Raw genomic sequence first — 14,746 nt, forward strand, 5'->3', positions numbered from 1 at the left:
GTGCCTTCCATCATTTTGGCGAAACGAGGACAAGCTTGTGTATGGCTGTGGTCCAGGTCGGGCAATTACATCCCAGAGGGATTTATTATTTGTAGTTTTAAGCCCATTTGCCAGAGAGACCAAACAGCGTTCGTGGCTCCCTTCCCCCTTCCCCCTTCCCCCTTCCCGATTCCCCATCCCATTGAGTCAAGAGCCTCAGCCAGAGCAAGGGACGTACGACCAGTACCAGGACACCGCATGCGGGCTGGCTCCGTTCCGTAAACCGAACTTTCCCTGCAAACTCAGCTCGTTCTCAGCCTTGTCCATTGATTAAGAGTAAACAGAGCATGTAAATGTGTGGATATTCAAAATCTGCATTTTTCCCTTTTCCTTTGTGGGTGAATTTGCGCATTTTAAAGTTTCGCCCGTAGAGCTACGGCAACTCGCCTGTGCGGTTGTGTGTGTTTTCATAGACGAGTCACCCCCGGCGGAGTCGAAGCAGAGTTTTCCCTGCCCACAAAATATAATGAATAACAGCACTCTGGCGGGGTCGCAAGGGGCGGAGATACTCGTGGCAGAGGCGAGTGGCGAGTGGCGAGGGTGGAATTGGTAGCCAGACGGCAAACCAGTCGGGCAGGGGCAATGACATGTAGAGCCTGTCGTACTGCCCCCTAGGTCCAGGTCCAAGTCCAGGTCCAGGCACTAGGCGCTAGGCACAGGGCCCACATTTTAGCCCAGCCATGCACCATAATTCTCTGTGCCGCAATCACTTTGATTTTCCACGCTGCGACGATTGGAGGCCTGTGTAGCGGGCCAGGCCAGCGATTAGCGTCAGTGGCGGGTGGCTCTGGCTGGCAGGATAATGGCCCATTCAAAGGACCGCACAGTGCAGTTAATAGTTTTCCGATGCCACTCACCCTCCCATCACCACCCTCATCGCAACGCTTTGACCTCCGATCGCCCACAGCGACATCGATAATCATGATGGTGGGCGGCGGCGACACGTCACGCTCCCCTGTTGCACAGTGGGGGACAAAGCAAAGTTTGCGAGTTTTTGGCAATGAAAAGTGTGCTCTGATTTCTGATTTTGTTTTGCACACTTTATCTATTGAATGGAAACTGATATGTCGTCCGTGAATGTGGGCGGACTTATTCAAACATTTTCCCGATGCGATGTTGTTTGATGTGGAGGCTTATGATGCTATCATAGCCCTTATCTAATGCTTTATACAATAACAATTTGCCTGTGTAAAAGTGTAATCGAATATTTCCAAAAGTTAATTGGTAATGTGTTGAGTGTTTCCTCCTATTCTAAAAGGACATCAAAAGGAAACCAACACAGAGTTTACAGCACTAAAGTATCGGAGTTTGATTTGTGACCAGGTGTTGGAGTCTGTCCCTCCACTGAGAATCGATCCAATGCGCACGGACGAACACATGTGTCATGTGGGATCCCTTGGCAGGTCCGACTCATTAGCGCGAAAGGCGTGCAATGTGCCATCTGCCTATCGGTATATGATCCGTGCGTGTTCGTAATTAAAGTTACACTCCTACGATAAGGGAAGGCTGGGGTGCGGCAGAGAAGGGCAGGGCAGGGCAGGGCAGGAACAGGGACAGGGACAGGGAGAACAACATGCCAATGACGTTGGCAGATTTCGCTAATGATGAAGGCTGCACGGAGAGTGGGGGTTGATATAGGCACCTGGATTCCTTGCCTCTGTCGAAGTGAGACCAACGTGAGACCGACAGGAACTAGCTGCAGAACATCAACCCACAAACTCGTATAAAGTTTACGGTTGTACGTTGATTCAGTCATCATATTACGGGGATGCCGATGCCTCCTTTCAGCCAGTGATGAATAGCTGCAGCTAGAGCTACGACTGTGGCTGGCATTGGGGCTGGGACTGGGGCTGGGTTTTCTGCTTGCCTTGTTTCAGAATGTGTTTAATATTATACACGTATTTGTAGGAAAGTTACTTAATTATGGGGAGGAGGCAAACACTCCGAGTGGTCTCGGTCCTCCACCGATGGTGCTAGGATGGGTCAACAGAACGAATTGATAACTAATACTCTTGCAACGAGCAGCACAGCGTTAGAGTTAGAGTTAGAGTCCATCTGTCAGCTGCAGTCAAACTAATGGGGAAAATGGAAATGAAAGTGGCGCCCAAAAGTTCAAATTACTTCACAAATTGAAATTGAAAATGTCCTTTTACCAAACACGGGTGAAATGTGCAATTAGGTAGATACTTTGAGTGCTGATTCCGCAATAATCTACAATTTATGGTTTCCACTTACAACAATTGCGCCCCGCCCCCAAACGACACATAAAGATAGGTATTTTATGAATTCTGCCTAAACATGTTATTATTATATTTTGAAGTGAAAATCACAAGGACCAGGCCCTCGCACTTGGAATCACAATTTTCCTTAGTTTTATGTTTGTTTTATTTCGCTTGTGTTGGACCATAACTTTCATGAAATTGCATTGAATTGTGAAAATAATCGCCATAAAAATGCTTCGTGCACGACTTGTAATTGGTTTAAGAATTTATGAGGGTTGATTCTGTTTTTGATACCCAATATTTTTGAGAAAACAAGGGTATATTGTGGTTGTACGATCTTACCTCAATTTTTGTACCCCAAATATACTCCTACCTCTATACTCTGTATATTTACATATCATGGATCTTGACGAGTATATAATATAAGTAAAATAAGTAATAAAAAGCTGGGAACAGGAAAAATATGTCTTTTAGAGCCTTTCACCTCTAAGATTAAGATCAAATAATTTCGAGAACGGGTATCTTATAGTCGGGATGTCTACTCTAGCATTTTTTCTTGATTTCTGTTTTCTTTTGAGGCACAAAGGAGTTTTCATATACAAAAGCATATAACGTACAATATACACCCTCTCGTGTGTATGTAGATACACGGTCTAGGCCATACATGTGAGGAGGGTTTTTGGTTTAGGGGGTGGATGGGGATGGGGATGGGGATGTTTTATTGTCCGAAAGGGGGCCGTTGACACCCTTTGCTGTTGGCACTTACTTTTAAGGTTTTTCCTGTTGAGATGTCATTTGTATTGTTTGCATTGTACGAGTATTATTGGGAACCGAAAGTGACTTTTTAAGCTGAATCGGAAAGTGGTCGAGACAAAGATCATTGCTAGGATTGCTGATTCATAGTTAATGCTTACAAGAACTTTACTCTTAATTTATTTTTAACAAAGAGGTTCGAATATATTTTGAAATACGCAAATTACAAATTACTTTCAGTTATCTTGAAATTAGTGAGCTGTAGTGAGATAAAAATACCGCCGAAAACTCAATTATAGTCACAAATCTGTTGAGAATCGATTGAAAATGAGGTCAATATAATGCTGTTTGTCTTCCGCCTCCTTGAGAGGGGATTGTACAACGCACTGACACTTTGGGCATAGAGAGATCCGCTCCTCTTCCCCATAGTCATTTATCTAACCCTAGAGCTCTGTACTCATTTCCATTCTTTTATGTATATTTTTCTTGCATAGACATTACCTGCAATTGATTTGTGTGGCTTTCTTTAATTCTCTTTCAGAAAATGCCCACGCCAAGGCACCTTCTTACTCCAGCGATAAGAGCTAGCCAGATGCTCATTGTTCCCAATGAAGGATAACAGACAGCGCCCAGCGCCCCACTTGCTCCCGGCTACTGTCCCTGTCCGGCAGCAGCCCCAGCCCAAGTAGTCGACCACCCACCTCCATTGACTAAATTGGGAGCACAAGGAACAAATACAACAGGAAGAAGGAAGAATATGAAAAAGAAGATGGCGCTGAATCGCAAGCGAAAGGAGACAATCGGAATGATAGCATCAGGCCTCGAATCAGTAGTCAAGTGGAAAATTATTATATCATCCATAATGTTGCTCCTGTTGAGCGAAACAAGTGAGTGAAACTCATATTATGACAGAAGGTCTCAGTGCTCTTGACACATTTACACAATATACAATATAGATGGGGAATAAATTAGAAATATAAATAGAAACAGTATAGAAATCTAATTTCAAATTGAAGCCCTTTTTTCTATATGTACATTATTTTTTCCATTCCAAAGCACAAACGAAGCTTTGGTTAAAAGTATATCCTTTTGGTTTTTTGCATTATTAAGTCAGTAAGTCAGTAACCTTCAGTCAAGAGAAGAGAGTAGAGCCTTAACGCTAGATAGAGAGAGAATGATACACTCGATAGCCTTTGTCTCCAAGTGTCACTCAATTAGAGAGATTTTGACATGGGTTAAAGGATTTTAAATTTTGCATAGAACGCACAGGGGCCAGGGTATGATATGTTCGGTTTTCCCTAACAGAGCTTTTCCTGTTGCTTTTGTTTTGCCTCCGTAATCTGTAAATGGGAGAGTTGTTGGCTCTGTCTCATCTCAATTTACACCACCGCGACGGCACACACAATAGCTGAATGAATGGCTTCCTTGAATAGGGAGCATGGGGCAGGAGGCATGTGGCAGGGGCAAGAAATGAATTACAGGGATTTATAATTTGTATCTCTCATCTTTTCATGCTTCTCTCCGCATTGTGCACCGGCTCTGTCTCGATTTCGACAAAAGGTCACGTGCTGGCGGTGCGAAAGGGTCGCCTGATGTCCCCGAGCACATTCACTGCACTCAGCGGGGACCTGCATGTGCAGATCCAGTTCAATGGAAACGACACAGAGCCGCCTGTCACGCCGCCCCACTTGAGCACCGACGGACGAGGGCTCCAGCAGGAGCGGGAGCAGGAGCTGGAGAGGGACTCCTTGACGAGCAGGAATACCATAATGAGCACTTTAGTCATTAGCAAAATCATTGATGAGGTCGTACCCTCGCCGGAAAAGGGCTTGGCGTCAGGCCACCAGGAACAGGACAGCAGTAGCAGTAGCAGAGCCAGCAGCAATAGCACCCAGGTACTGCTCCAGCGGAAGCGCAAGGAGGTGGTCCAGAACATACCCCTGTTTCCAGACCCACGCTTTAATGTCACCCAGGTCACCGTTCCCTGTCAGACCTTCTTTCTGGGCGGCCTCTATGAGATGCAGGTTGTCAGCAACCTAAAGACGATATCGGAAGCACCCTCGAACCTGGGTCGACGGAACCGCAGCGAGGCAGATGGTCTGCCCAGGCCCACACTGACGACTACCACCCTGGTGCCGGCACAGGACGAGAGGCTGCAGCAGACCCTCGATGTACGGTGGCCCAGTGCCGAGATGATCGTCAGTCCCGTGCGCCTGCGGACCTACCCCAAGGCCCCTGTGGAGGTGACGCTGCGCTTTCCCGAAGTCGATTGCGATGAAGCCCTTGTCGCCGGGAAAGTGCCCGGACTGCCCGAGTTCTGGCTGGAGCTGATCTACTGCGGAAAGGAGCGAAGCTGCGGCCTAAACGTCTCCAGGTCCAGTGTCCTCTTCGCCGAGCAGGTGCGTGGTTTCCCCAAGAACAAGACCCTGCAGCTGGGCTGCCAGCTGTTCGGCCTGGCTGGGAACTATGCCGTTCAGCTGCGGCCCATGGTAGCCGCCCAGAATGTGCCCACCACCCGCCGGCAGCTCAGCGTGGACTGGAGCGATGAGTTCGTTTTCAACGTGTATGCCCGGAGCATCTTCCCCTGCGATCCACACACGGGCATCGGGGTGCTTTACGAGTATCCTGGCTGCATCCTGGAGCAGGGCGATCGGGTGCGCCTCTATGCGAAGCTGCGCGCGGATGTGGCTTCCCTGAAGCCGCCCACATCGCTGCACTACGTGGCCGAGCAGCGGGTGGTAAAGAGCCAGCACTCGCTCTACTTCTCCTGCGAACTCTTCTCCGAGAAGTACGTTGAGTACTGCTTTGTGTACGTCAGCCAGGCCATTTCTGGGGCCGTGGCGGATGTGCGGATGGACTGCGTCCCCACTCTGCCAGTCAGCGGTAGGTTTCCGATGCATTTTCATGGTATGTTTAGCTTACATATTTATCTTCATTCCGTAGATTCCGATACTGGTGGATGGGGCCCATGGAGCGAGTGGACATCTTGCTCCACCAACTGCTTGGGAGGGACCCGTAATCGCTACCGATTCTGTGATTCCCCGCCACCGCGCTATGGAGCAAAGTTCTGCGAGGTTTGTAATGATAAGATATCCTACTCTTATGCCATATATAGAACTTTGGATAACTATCAGTTTTCTGTAATATCTTGGGATTTAGCATCTTAAAGGGCTCTCGATTCCACGATGTTGATTGTCAAAGTTTGATTGAATGCTTGAGGGAATGATTAATGCAATGCTTACATCTGTAAATTTGTATTGAGGCGCACAGAATAAGTGCTAAACTTTTGGCATTTGTACGCATCCTTCTCCTCCCTTGCCTGCGGGGCATTCCAGTTTAGTTCGCAATCCACTTGGCTGCTTCCCTATTCCCCCAGGATAACATGCCCTGTGCACCCCGTACAACTATTCCATTGTTTTTGTACGGCAGGGTGGGGAAGGGAGATTCCACTTGCTATCTGTGGAGGCCTGTGGGTGGGGGGCGACACTTTCTGTAGACAGCATGGGGCATGGGGCATGGGGCATGGGGCATGGGCATGGGGATGGGGATTTTACGGCACTTCCGACAAGTGCGCGGCAGTGGCAGCGTCGGCTCACTTCATCTTGTTTCTTTTGCGGGAAACAGTGCGCGTAATGCCCCCGCCCATGCATTTCATTATCCGAAAACTTCCGGCATGAACATCCCAGCGATAGGGGCCGGGACACATTTGTTCGCAGTTTGCCAACTTGTTCAGAACAATTACAGCCAAGTTTTTAAATGTTTGCCACACTTACTGCCAGTAGGTGTAGGTCCACAGCCTTGTCGCTGGCTGTGCAGGACCCGGAACAATGGAGAGGACAATGCAGGGAGTACATTGAATGAGTACAGCAGCCTTTTACCTAAACAGTTTGCACTCCACAATTATTGTGACACTATTGTGACAAGAAGCAATGAACTCTTCCATAATACATTTCCATGTTTGATTCACTTCTTCGGAGCCCTCGTAAATACGGCAGGCGCGTACTAATAGTGCCATCTCTAGCTTGAGGCACGAGTCGCTCTCTGAGAGAGCTCTTAGCTTCACCAGAACTAGTTCTTAGCGATCATAAAGAGATGTGAATAGTAATGACTCTGTGTTTTATCCTGCCACAAATATAGCCCGAAAGAGGATGTGGGTTAAAAGGTTGAAAAACCTTTTTTAGCTGCCATTTTTTCGAAATAATTATTCAAAACTTATTTTTTCCGATAGCTTTATTATAAACTAAAGCTTTCATCAACTATGGTGGAGCTTTGGTGAAAGCTTTTGCACTAAAGTTCATATCCCTGACAACGGTGGGGCTTTGTTTTTGTTTAGGAATTTATTGAATTACTTTACTCAATCGAAACACTATGCCTGTGAGCCTGTCCTGTCCTGTCACTCACATTCACTTAGCTGATTTGAAACGAATATTCGCCCAAAATTCGAACACAATTTGGAAATTAGTAAATCGAAAAAAGTAGGAAATAAGTCAAGATGCCGCCCAAGAAGAAGGGGAAGAAGGAGAAGAAGGATCCGAACAAAATTTCTCTTGTGGATCGGACCTTCTACGAGCTGACAATCACGGACCTCAACCAGAAATTGGCACGTCTCCGATCGCATCTGTCGACCTTGGACGAGTCGAACATTGTGCTGAACGAGAAGCTGAAGGATGTGGAAAACGATCGCACGGATGTGGCCGCCCACCTGGAGCGAACTCTGGCGGAGCGGAATAACTCGATCACAGAGCTGGAGGAGCGCCTGGTGGAAATCACCAAGGTGCGGGACGAGGAGAACAGGATCGCGCAGGAGAAGATTTTCGACTTGGAGTCCAAGTACAAGGCCATGCACGACCAGCTCACGTCCGAGATCAAGCTGTTGAATGGCAAGCTGAATTCCCTGGACGAGTTCCGCATCCAGCGCGACATACTCCTGGCGAAGTTCGACGACCAGGAGGCCGACCTCAAGGAGAAGGAAAAGGAGCAAAAGGAGGCGCTGTACAACATGGAGCAGCGGGCGGTGGTCGAGAAGGATGCCCTGAAGAAGGAAGTCGAGCAGAAGCTGCTGCAGGTATCCGAGGACTTTACACGCTCCAGCGAGATCCGCAACGCGGGCTACACGCGCCGCCTGATCCGCGAGAACATTGCCCTGCAGAAAGAGATTGACCTGCTGGTGATGTCCCAGATCAAGCTGCAGCAGCAGTACACTAACCAGAAGGAGAACCACAAGGAAATCGAGGAGCAGTACAGCGCCCTGGACCAGATCAAGAACGAGCTGGTGCGCAACTCCGTCAACAAGATCAAGATCATCGAGGGGCTGACCAAGAACTACGAGAAGCTCAAGGCCAAATATGTCGAGGTGCTGCGGTACCGCAAGGCGTACGAGGCCAAACAGATGGCGGAGAAGTGCGAGCAGGTGAAGCAAAAGGAGGCGGTGGGCAAGCTGCGCGCCCTGTCCAAGCACATGGAGATCCTGTCGCTGGAGAACAAGAACCTTGCAGTGGTGCACGATCAGCACGAGAATGAGATAGTGCGCCTGCGGGGCATGATACAGGAGATCAAAGTGACTGTGCGGGATGCCATCATAGCCGAGAAGAGTGTGAAGCAGTTCCCGGTGCGGCTGGTCGAGGCGGATGTCGACCCACCAAAGGTGATCCAAGAGGTGAAGGAGGAGGCTGTCGCCCTCTGCAAGTTGGCGCGAATCGATCTGCTCTCGCAGCTAATGAATATTGTCAGCTCCCACTCCGAGGAGCTGCCTCGCACCCCGTCGGTGGTGTCTATAGGCAGTGCCACCTCCTCGCTGTATGTCCCTGGAAAGATGGGCTTCATGCCTCAAAAGCCCAAGGCTACACTCTTCGAGATATTCCGAAGCGAAGTCGTCGATCGGGAGGTGGACACCACACTTCCCGACTACCTCACCAAAAATAAGGAAAAGGAAGTCGTTACAACACGTCGCCGCGGCGACGAGCTCTCCATCATCGACGTGGAGTTTGGCACCACCCTGTACGTGTCCTCCTCTCGCGAGGACGATCTAATCGAGGTCGAGGAGGAGCCCCTGGAGGAGCCCGAGGGCTCCAGTAGTGATGTGTCCATGAAGAAGCCCAGCAGCGAGGGCAGTGCCCCACCGCCAGCAACTGCACCACTCGCTGTCTCTGTGGAGGATGCCAAGACGAGCGAGATAAAGTCCATTAAAAGTACAGGAACGGCTGATAGCATCACCGGAGTAACCCGTACATCGGGCCTGGAAGAGATCATGGAGGAAGAGGACGACGATTTGGAAATAAATCTCTTCTATTAAATATGTGTTAATATTTTACGTTTTTCGTTGATCAGAAAATAAAAATCTTTGTAAACCACATAAAATATTAATTTTACGCTGATATTACTTTTTTTTGCAACTGATAATTATTAGATAGACTTGTTTATAGACTTAATGGACTTGTTTAATTTCCATTCAAAATGCCTTTCATTTGCAGGGTGCCTCCGTTGAGACGGAGAAGTGTGGCAAGAGCATTGCCGATACCTGGGATTGCATCTACGAGACTTCCGGCACCACGCTGAGCAAATCAAACAACTCGGAGGTCAGTCAGGAGATCGGACCCGGCTGTCGCTGTGGCTGCATTGTGCATTTGGGCTCCTCGAAGCCCAAGCGAATCATAGCGGGAGCAACTCAGAGCTGCCCGGGACGCTCCTTCTGGCTAATACAGGTATGTCCTTTGCTGACCCTCAAGACCCACCGAAACTTGAGTGAACCCTCTTGACCCCCTTGACCATTGGACACTCTTGATGGTCTGAAAGTTTCTATCTTTCAAGAGGCCAGCGGCAATAACCATAAAGATGAACAATGCCAAGCATTCAGAAATGTGTCCATGAATAAAATTCCCGTACGCTTCAGATGCTGCCGTCGGCCGCCGTGACAAAGGCACTGTAACTTAATGTTGCATGCCACAGAGACGTAGTGGGGTTTGGAGGGGGACTGAGATACGTTACGGGACATGGGGTGGACCGACAGAATTCATGCATAATAAATGTCCCACTTCCAGTAGTATTGTCAAGTCCATTACAGGACAGCCCGCCACTAGCAACGTTTTAGGGGGCGGTGGGACTCTGCCCAAGACGAACTTTTTCCTTGATTATGTTTAATACAATTGGGTTGATTAGACCACCAATTGGCACGTTCACGCAGGCAGGCAGGATGCTCGAATCGAACTTCCGGTTGAAGGTTGAACGCTCATGAGTTCTATACCCCAATTCAAGTCTTTTATGATGCCTTATAAAACTCAGCAAAAAAAACTCCCATTTCTGCAGGTGGACGGCGAGGAAACCATATCCCTTGTCCTGAGCTTCCTTCGCCTGCCCTGTGCCTCCCAGTATATCAAGGTGCGCGACGGACCCTCGCTTTCATCCACGTTGCTGGTGGAACTGAGCGGCGGCGGCCTAACTCTCAAGGGAGCCGTCGGCGAGGGCGGCCACGTCTACAACCACATTCCGGTGGATATTGAGTCCAGCGGCGGGCAGCTCTTGGTGGAGTTCTCATCAGGAGAGTCGGCCAACGCATCCACTACATTCCCCACAACCGAGGACGGAGCAGCCGCCGCCTGTACCGGCGGGTTTATGGCCAATGTCCAGCAGCAGCTACGTAAGTATTTCGCCGGAAAATCCACCTCCAATTTGATTTATTACAGTTAAATCTCATAGCCGGTGCCAGGGGAGCCAACAGCAGTACGACCCTTATTGCGGCAACCCGAATCTCCGGAAAGAGCCGCGCCATCCACCAGAAACCATCCATGTCACGTCTTCGTTTTACCTTGGTCCACCTGAGTGCCATGATCTTTGCCAGCATTATCATTCTGATAAGCGCCCTCCTCGGGGCGCAGTACGTGGTGCGGTATCGGAAATATCATCTGGCGGTGGCACTGCGACAGGACGAAGGATCGCGCCTGCACACGCCTCGGGCCTCGCTCAGCTCGCTGCACGGACCGCCGTCACGAGCCACATCGACTACGACACTACTTTCCGAGGTCATCTACCTGGTGAAGATGCGACCCAAGCACCATCTGCGCCACTCCATACTCCGGGAGAGCGTGGACGCCGAGAACTTAAACCTCGAGACGGAGTTCAAGGATTCCGACGCAAATGGTTTGCTGGTGAAGGGGTGAGTACTCACGGAGAACCAACAGTCTAACAGTGTTACCGACAGACGTAAAATCCAATGCTCTTTCCTGCAGAGATCCCATACCAGAGCTTGGTAGCTCGGCCTCAATGCTGACGTTGCGGAATGAGCGCTCCTCGCCAGCGCGATCGCTAGAAGGAGGCATTGTCGTCGGCTCGCCGTCGTCCGGCGAAGGCGCGATGTCCTCCAAAGTAGAGGACGGCGAAAGCTCACCGGAGGCCCATATGCTGCCGGCTAGCTGCAAGGACAGCGCCAAGGACTCGGAGTCCATTATATCGTCCGGTATGAGCTCCCTGTGCAACAGTCCGCCGATGAACAGCAAGCGGATGAGCAAGTACTCTGATCGTTACGATGCGGTCACCCTGAAGCTGCTCTCCTCCCGTCTGGACGAGAGCCTACAGGATGCCAGCTCACTGCACTCCGTGTCCGAGTCGTTGCGAATGGGTCGCCTGGGCTCTCGAAGTGTCAGCTCCTCCCTGACGAATGTGAGTTGGTACTCGTATTTCTAGTATTCACAGGAATCATAGCTATAGCTACATAATTCTCCCTCTAGGGCTGCTACTCTCCCGCGGCCAGCGTGGTTAGCACTGCCACCATCCGGACTACCAGCAATCCCAAGGAGTCCAAGGAAAAGCAGAACCGGAGGAAACTGCTTGCCAGGCCCGGATCCGAGTTCTCGTTGGGGAATCAAGAGGAGCTCGAGCTGGACTACTACGACTACAACGTGATCAATGCTGGTGCAGCACCAGGCTCGTATCTGGGAATGGATCCGGCCTACTTGGTGTGGATACCGCCCTTCGAGGAGGTGGCCGAGCGTGACGACGAAGACAAGACGCCAGAGCCACAGCGGGAGGAGGCGGAGCCACTGTACGAAGAGATCCAAATGCCGAAGTACGGCCACTATCTGAGTCCGGCCAGCAACACGGAGTCCAGCAGATCCCACACGACGGACAACACACCCAGCTCGGAGGACCGGTCGCCGCCGAACAGTGAGCGCCCCTCCAAGGCCACTTCCCCCTGCGAGACGACGGTCCAGAAGAGTGGAAAACAGCCCACGCCGTACATGTCCCGCAAGCAGCGACGCCACTCCAAGCAACGATTCCTTTCTACGTGTTCCCTGGGCACCGGAGGGGCGCCAGAGCACGAGATCCGCACCATCAGGACTCACCCGAGCGAGATTGCCGCAGTGCATCAGAAAGTGGAAGCGGACTCGGATCCTAATGAGTCGATGACTGGATCGTATGTAGAGAAGGAGACTGCCGTCGAGAAGTCGACGAACGATCTGCAGGAGTTCCTTGCACTGGACGACATCCAGTTCGCCGACGAGAGTGGCAGCGATTATGAGACGGTCACGCTGAAGCAAATGACAGCCACAACGGAGTCCAAGATGGGACTCGACGATCATCAAACGAAGCTACGGGCCAATTCAAGGGAGGTGTCCGTGTAACACGAGAGGCGAAAGTATTATGTATATAGTAAAGGCACAATTAATGGAGATTAGGTTTAGCAATAGCATTCTTAAGATTCTGTAAAGTGGTACATATACATATGACAGCAGCATAAGGAGCGTAGACCACCTTGGGGTGTAGTAAGTGTTTTTCAGTATGATTTTGATATATCTATAGTCTCACAGCAGTATAGAATGTGGTTTTTTTTTAGTAGGATTATAATATATCTCTAGTCTCACGTTGTAAATGTAATGTAATGATATTGTAGATAGGTTTAAGTTAAATTTAGTATCTATTCGCACACAGATATGTATACAACCCAATTATTCGAGAGAAATATGTTTTTTATTATCTATCTTTGATTTAGAGAAGTAATGGAGGAGTTATGGCCTGCCCTTTGTGATCCTTATTTACTGCTTTCAATGCATAAAAGAACATTCTAGTCAAAATTATACTGTATGTAGTGGAAATTATTTTTGGAATTTAAAAAACAATCAAAAGATGTTTCGTTTTTGAGATTTTGTGAAACCACAGAGCTCCGACCTCTAAGCTATGATACAAATACACGACTTGTACGATAAATTAATTATATAAAGCATTTTATTATCTTACAAAGTCATGTCCTGTGAACGATCGCATCCTACATTTTTCAGAATAAATGCTAGTCACGGGAACACAATTTCTTTAAGAATTAATACTATTTGTCTTCTTGGAGAAATTATGTTTTCGTAAAGCATTTCATGTGACTCTTTGGAACTTTTTGATGAATAATTTGATCGTAATTGTCCAGTGCCTTACACCACACGCCACCACTTGTGCTGGGACTTCCAGCCAACATTTTGATGCGGTATGCCATCAACTCCTGCCGCTTTTGCTCCTTCTTCATCTCCACGATGAAGGGCGCATCCTTTGTCTGGTGCCGATGCATCGCTTGACAAATACAACACTCGCTTTTCTTTGGGCCAACCTCGTCCAAAGGTTGCCCCGTTTTTCGTACTCTTAACTTCGGTTTCGAGTGGATTTGTCTCTTCTTTTGCATTAAAGGATCCACTTTGAGGGTATTTTCAGTCAACATAGAATATGGATAATTAAGAGCATCAGCTGGCAATTCTTCGATTTCTAGTTCATTAGTATACATATGTATCGACTCGTTTGACCTAAGAGATTCCTTCATCTTATTAAATGGCTCTTCATAGGAAACCCTTGGAGATTCTACCTTTTTATCTAAATTCGCGACTTTCATGAATTCCTCTGAACGAATCTTGTTCATTCTCATGGTGCTTCTTTGGCGCTCTCCGTCATTGTTTTGAATGTCTGAAAGCTGTCGTTCGTATGGCCTGACTATCAAACTGTTTCCGGGACGCTCCAGCGAATTCTTCTCAGCGATGTCTATTTCGTGAAGAACTTCGGTGCAAATAGAGGCGGTATCGCCGCGAAGGGATTTATTCGATCTTCCTGAGAACTCAGAAACACTTATCGGGTCCGAGTGCTGTTTTCGAACTTTGTAGAGGTCTTTCGATAGTTTACTTTGCTTAAATTGCTTCTGTTTTGGGTTCCTTGTGCTCTTTTTATGCTGTCGTTGCTGTGTTTCCTGTTTGGATTCGAACTTTTTGGACGAAGAGTTAAGTACAAATGTTTGTGAGTTGGAAGTTTTTGCTAAATTCGACTTAGCTGAAGACCCAGGTGCTTTTCTTTTGCTACTAGGCCTGCAATGCCCTTTACTGGTATTCCGACCCACATCTATTACGGGCGGATCGACTTTTTGGATGTGATTCAGAGATTGATTGTTTTCAGCAAGGACGTACATTTCAGAATAAACTTTGTCGTCATCGGGTAGCCTCCTGGTAGAGCTCATATTTCTGATATCTATACCTTTTTGTATCGGATGATAAACTGGCATCAGCGGCACCTTTTGGTGGGTGTTCGGGTAACCTTTCGACTTGCGCAACGATTCTCGATTTTGGTTTTCTTGAAGAATTTTATAAAACGTGTTTTTCTTTCGAGTTTGGCTGATGTTCTCCCACAAGCCGCTTGCCCGACCCGGAGCAAAAGGATATACGATAGATGGAGCTTGCGTTAAGGGAACCTCCAGAAAGGGGATTTCCTTTCTGCCTCTG

General features: G+C 48.6%; 2 protein-coding genes across 2 annotated transcripts; both read left to right on the forward strand.

Annotated features, from left to right (window-relative positions):
* Positions 1-1,416: 1,416 nt before the first annotated feature.
* On the forward strand, positions 1,417-12,838 carry LOC6596040. The gene is made up of 9 exons (XM_026989612.1): positions 1,417-1,501; positions 3,641-3,901; positions 4,575-5,897; positions 5,958-6,088; positions 9,485-9,715; positions 10,317-10,647; positions 10,707-11,163; positions 11,237-11,666; positions 11,735-12,838. Exons 1-9 carry the CDS (start codon positions 1,417-1,419, stop codon positions 12,626-12,628), a joined length of 4,143 nt encoding a protein of 1,380 aa, XP_026845413.1. The 3' UTR covers positions 12,629-12,838.
* LOC113566010 (cilia- and flagella-associated protein 157) lies at positions 7,421-9,357 on the forward strand. The gene has a single exon (XM_026989690.1). It carries the CDS (start codon positions 7,507-7,509, stop codon positions 9,304-9,306), a length of 1,800 nt encoding a protein of 599 aa, XP_026845491.1. The 5' UTR covers positions 7,421-7,506; the 3' UTR covers positions 9,307-9,357.
* Positions 12,839-14,746: the final 1,908 nt, after the last annotated feature.

Source organism: Drosophila persimilis, unplaced genomic scaffold, assembly GCF_003286085.1.
Source record: "Drosophila persimilis strain 14011-0111.01,24,50 unplaced genomic scaffold, DperRS2 tig00000431-arrow-pilon, whole genome shotgun sequence".
Lineage (NCBI taxonomy): Eukaryota > Metazoa > Arthropoda > Insecta > Diptera > Drosophilidae > Drosophila > Drosophila persimilis.

What these genes read in the sequence shown, in the direction of transcription:
- LOC113566010 (XM_026989690.1), top strand. Translation starts at nt 7,507, where the DNA reads ATGCCGCCCAAGAAGAAGGGGAAGAAGGAGAAGAAGGATCCGAACAAA.
- LOC6596040 (XM_026989612.1), top strand. Translation starts at nt 1,417, where the DNA reads ATGTGTCATGTGGGATCCCTTGGCAGGTCCGACTCATTAGCGCGAAAG. An exon ending in TGCCTATCGGTATATGATCC is followed by an intron (nt 1,502 to 3,640) that starts GTGCGTGTTCGT and finishes GATAACAGACAG; the next exon opens with CGCCCAGCGCCCCACTTGCT. An exon ending in TCAGCTCCTCCCTGACGAAT is followed by an intron (nt 11,667 to 11,734) that starts GTGAGTTGGTAC and finishes TTCTCCCTCTAG; the next exon opens with GGCTGCTACTCTCCCGCGGC.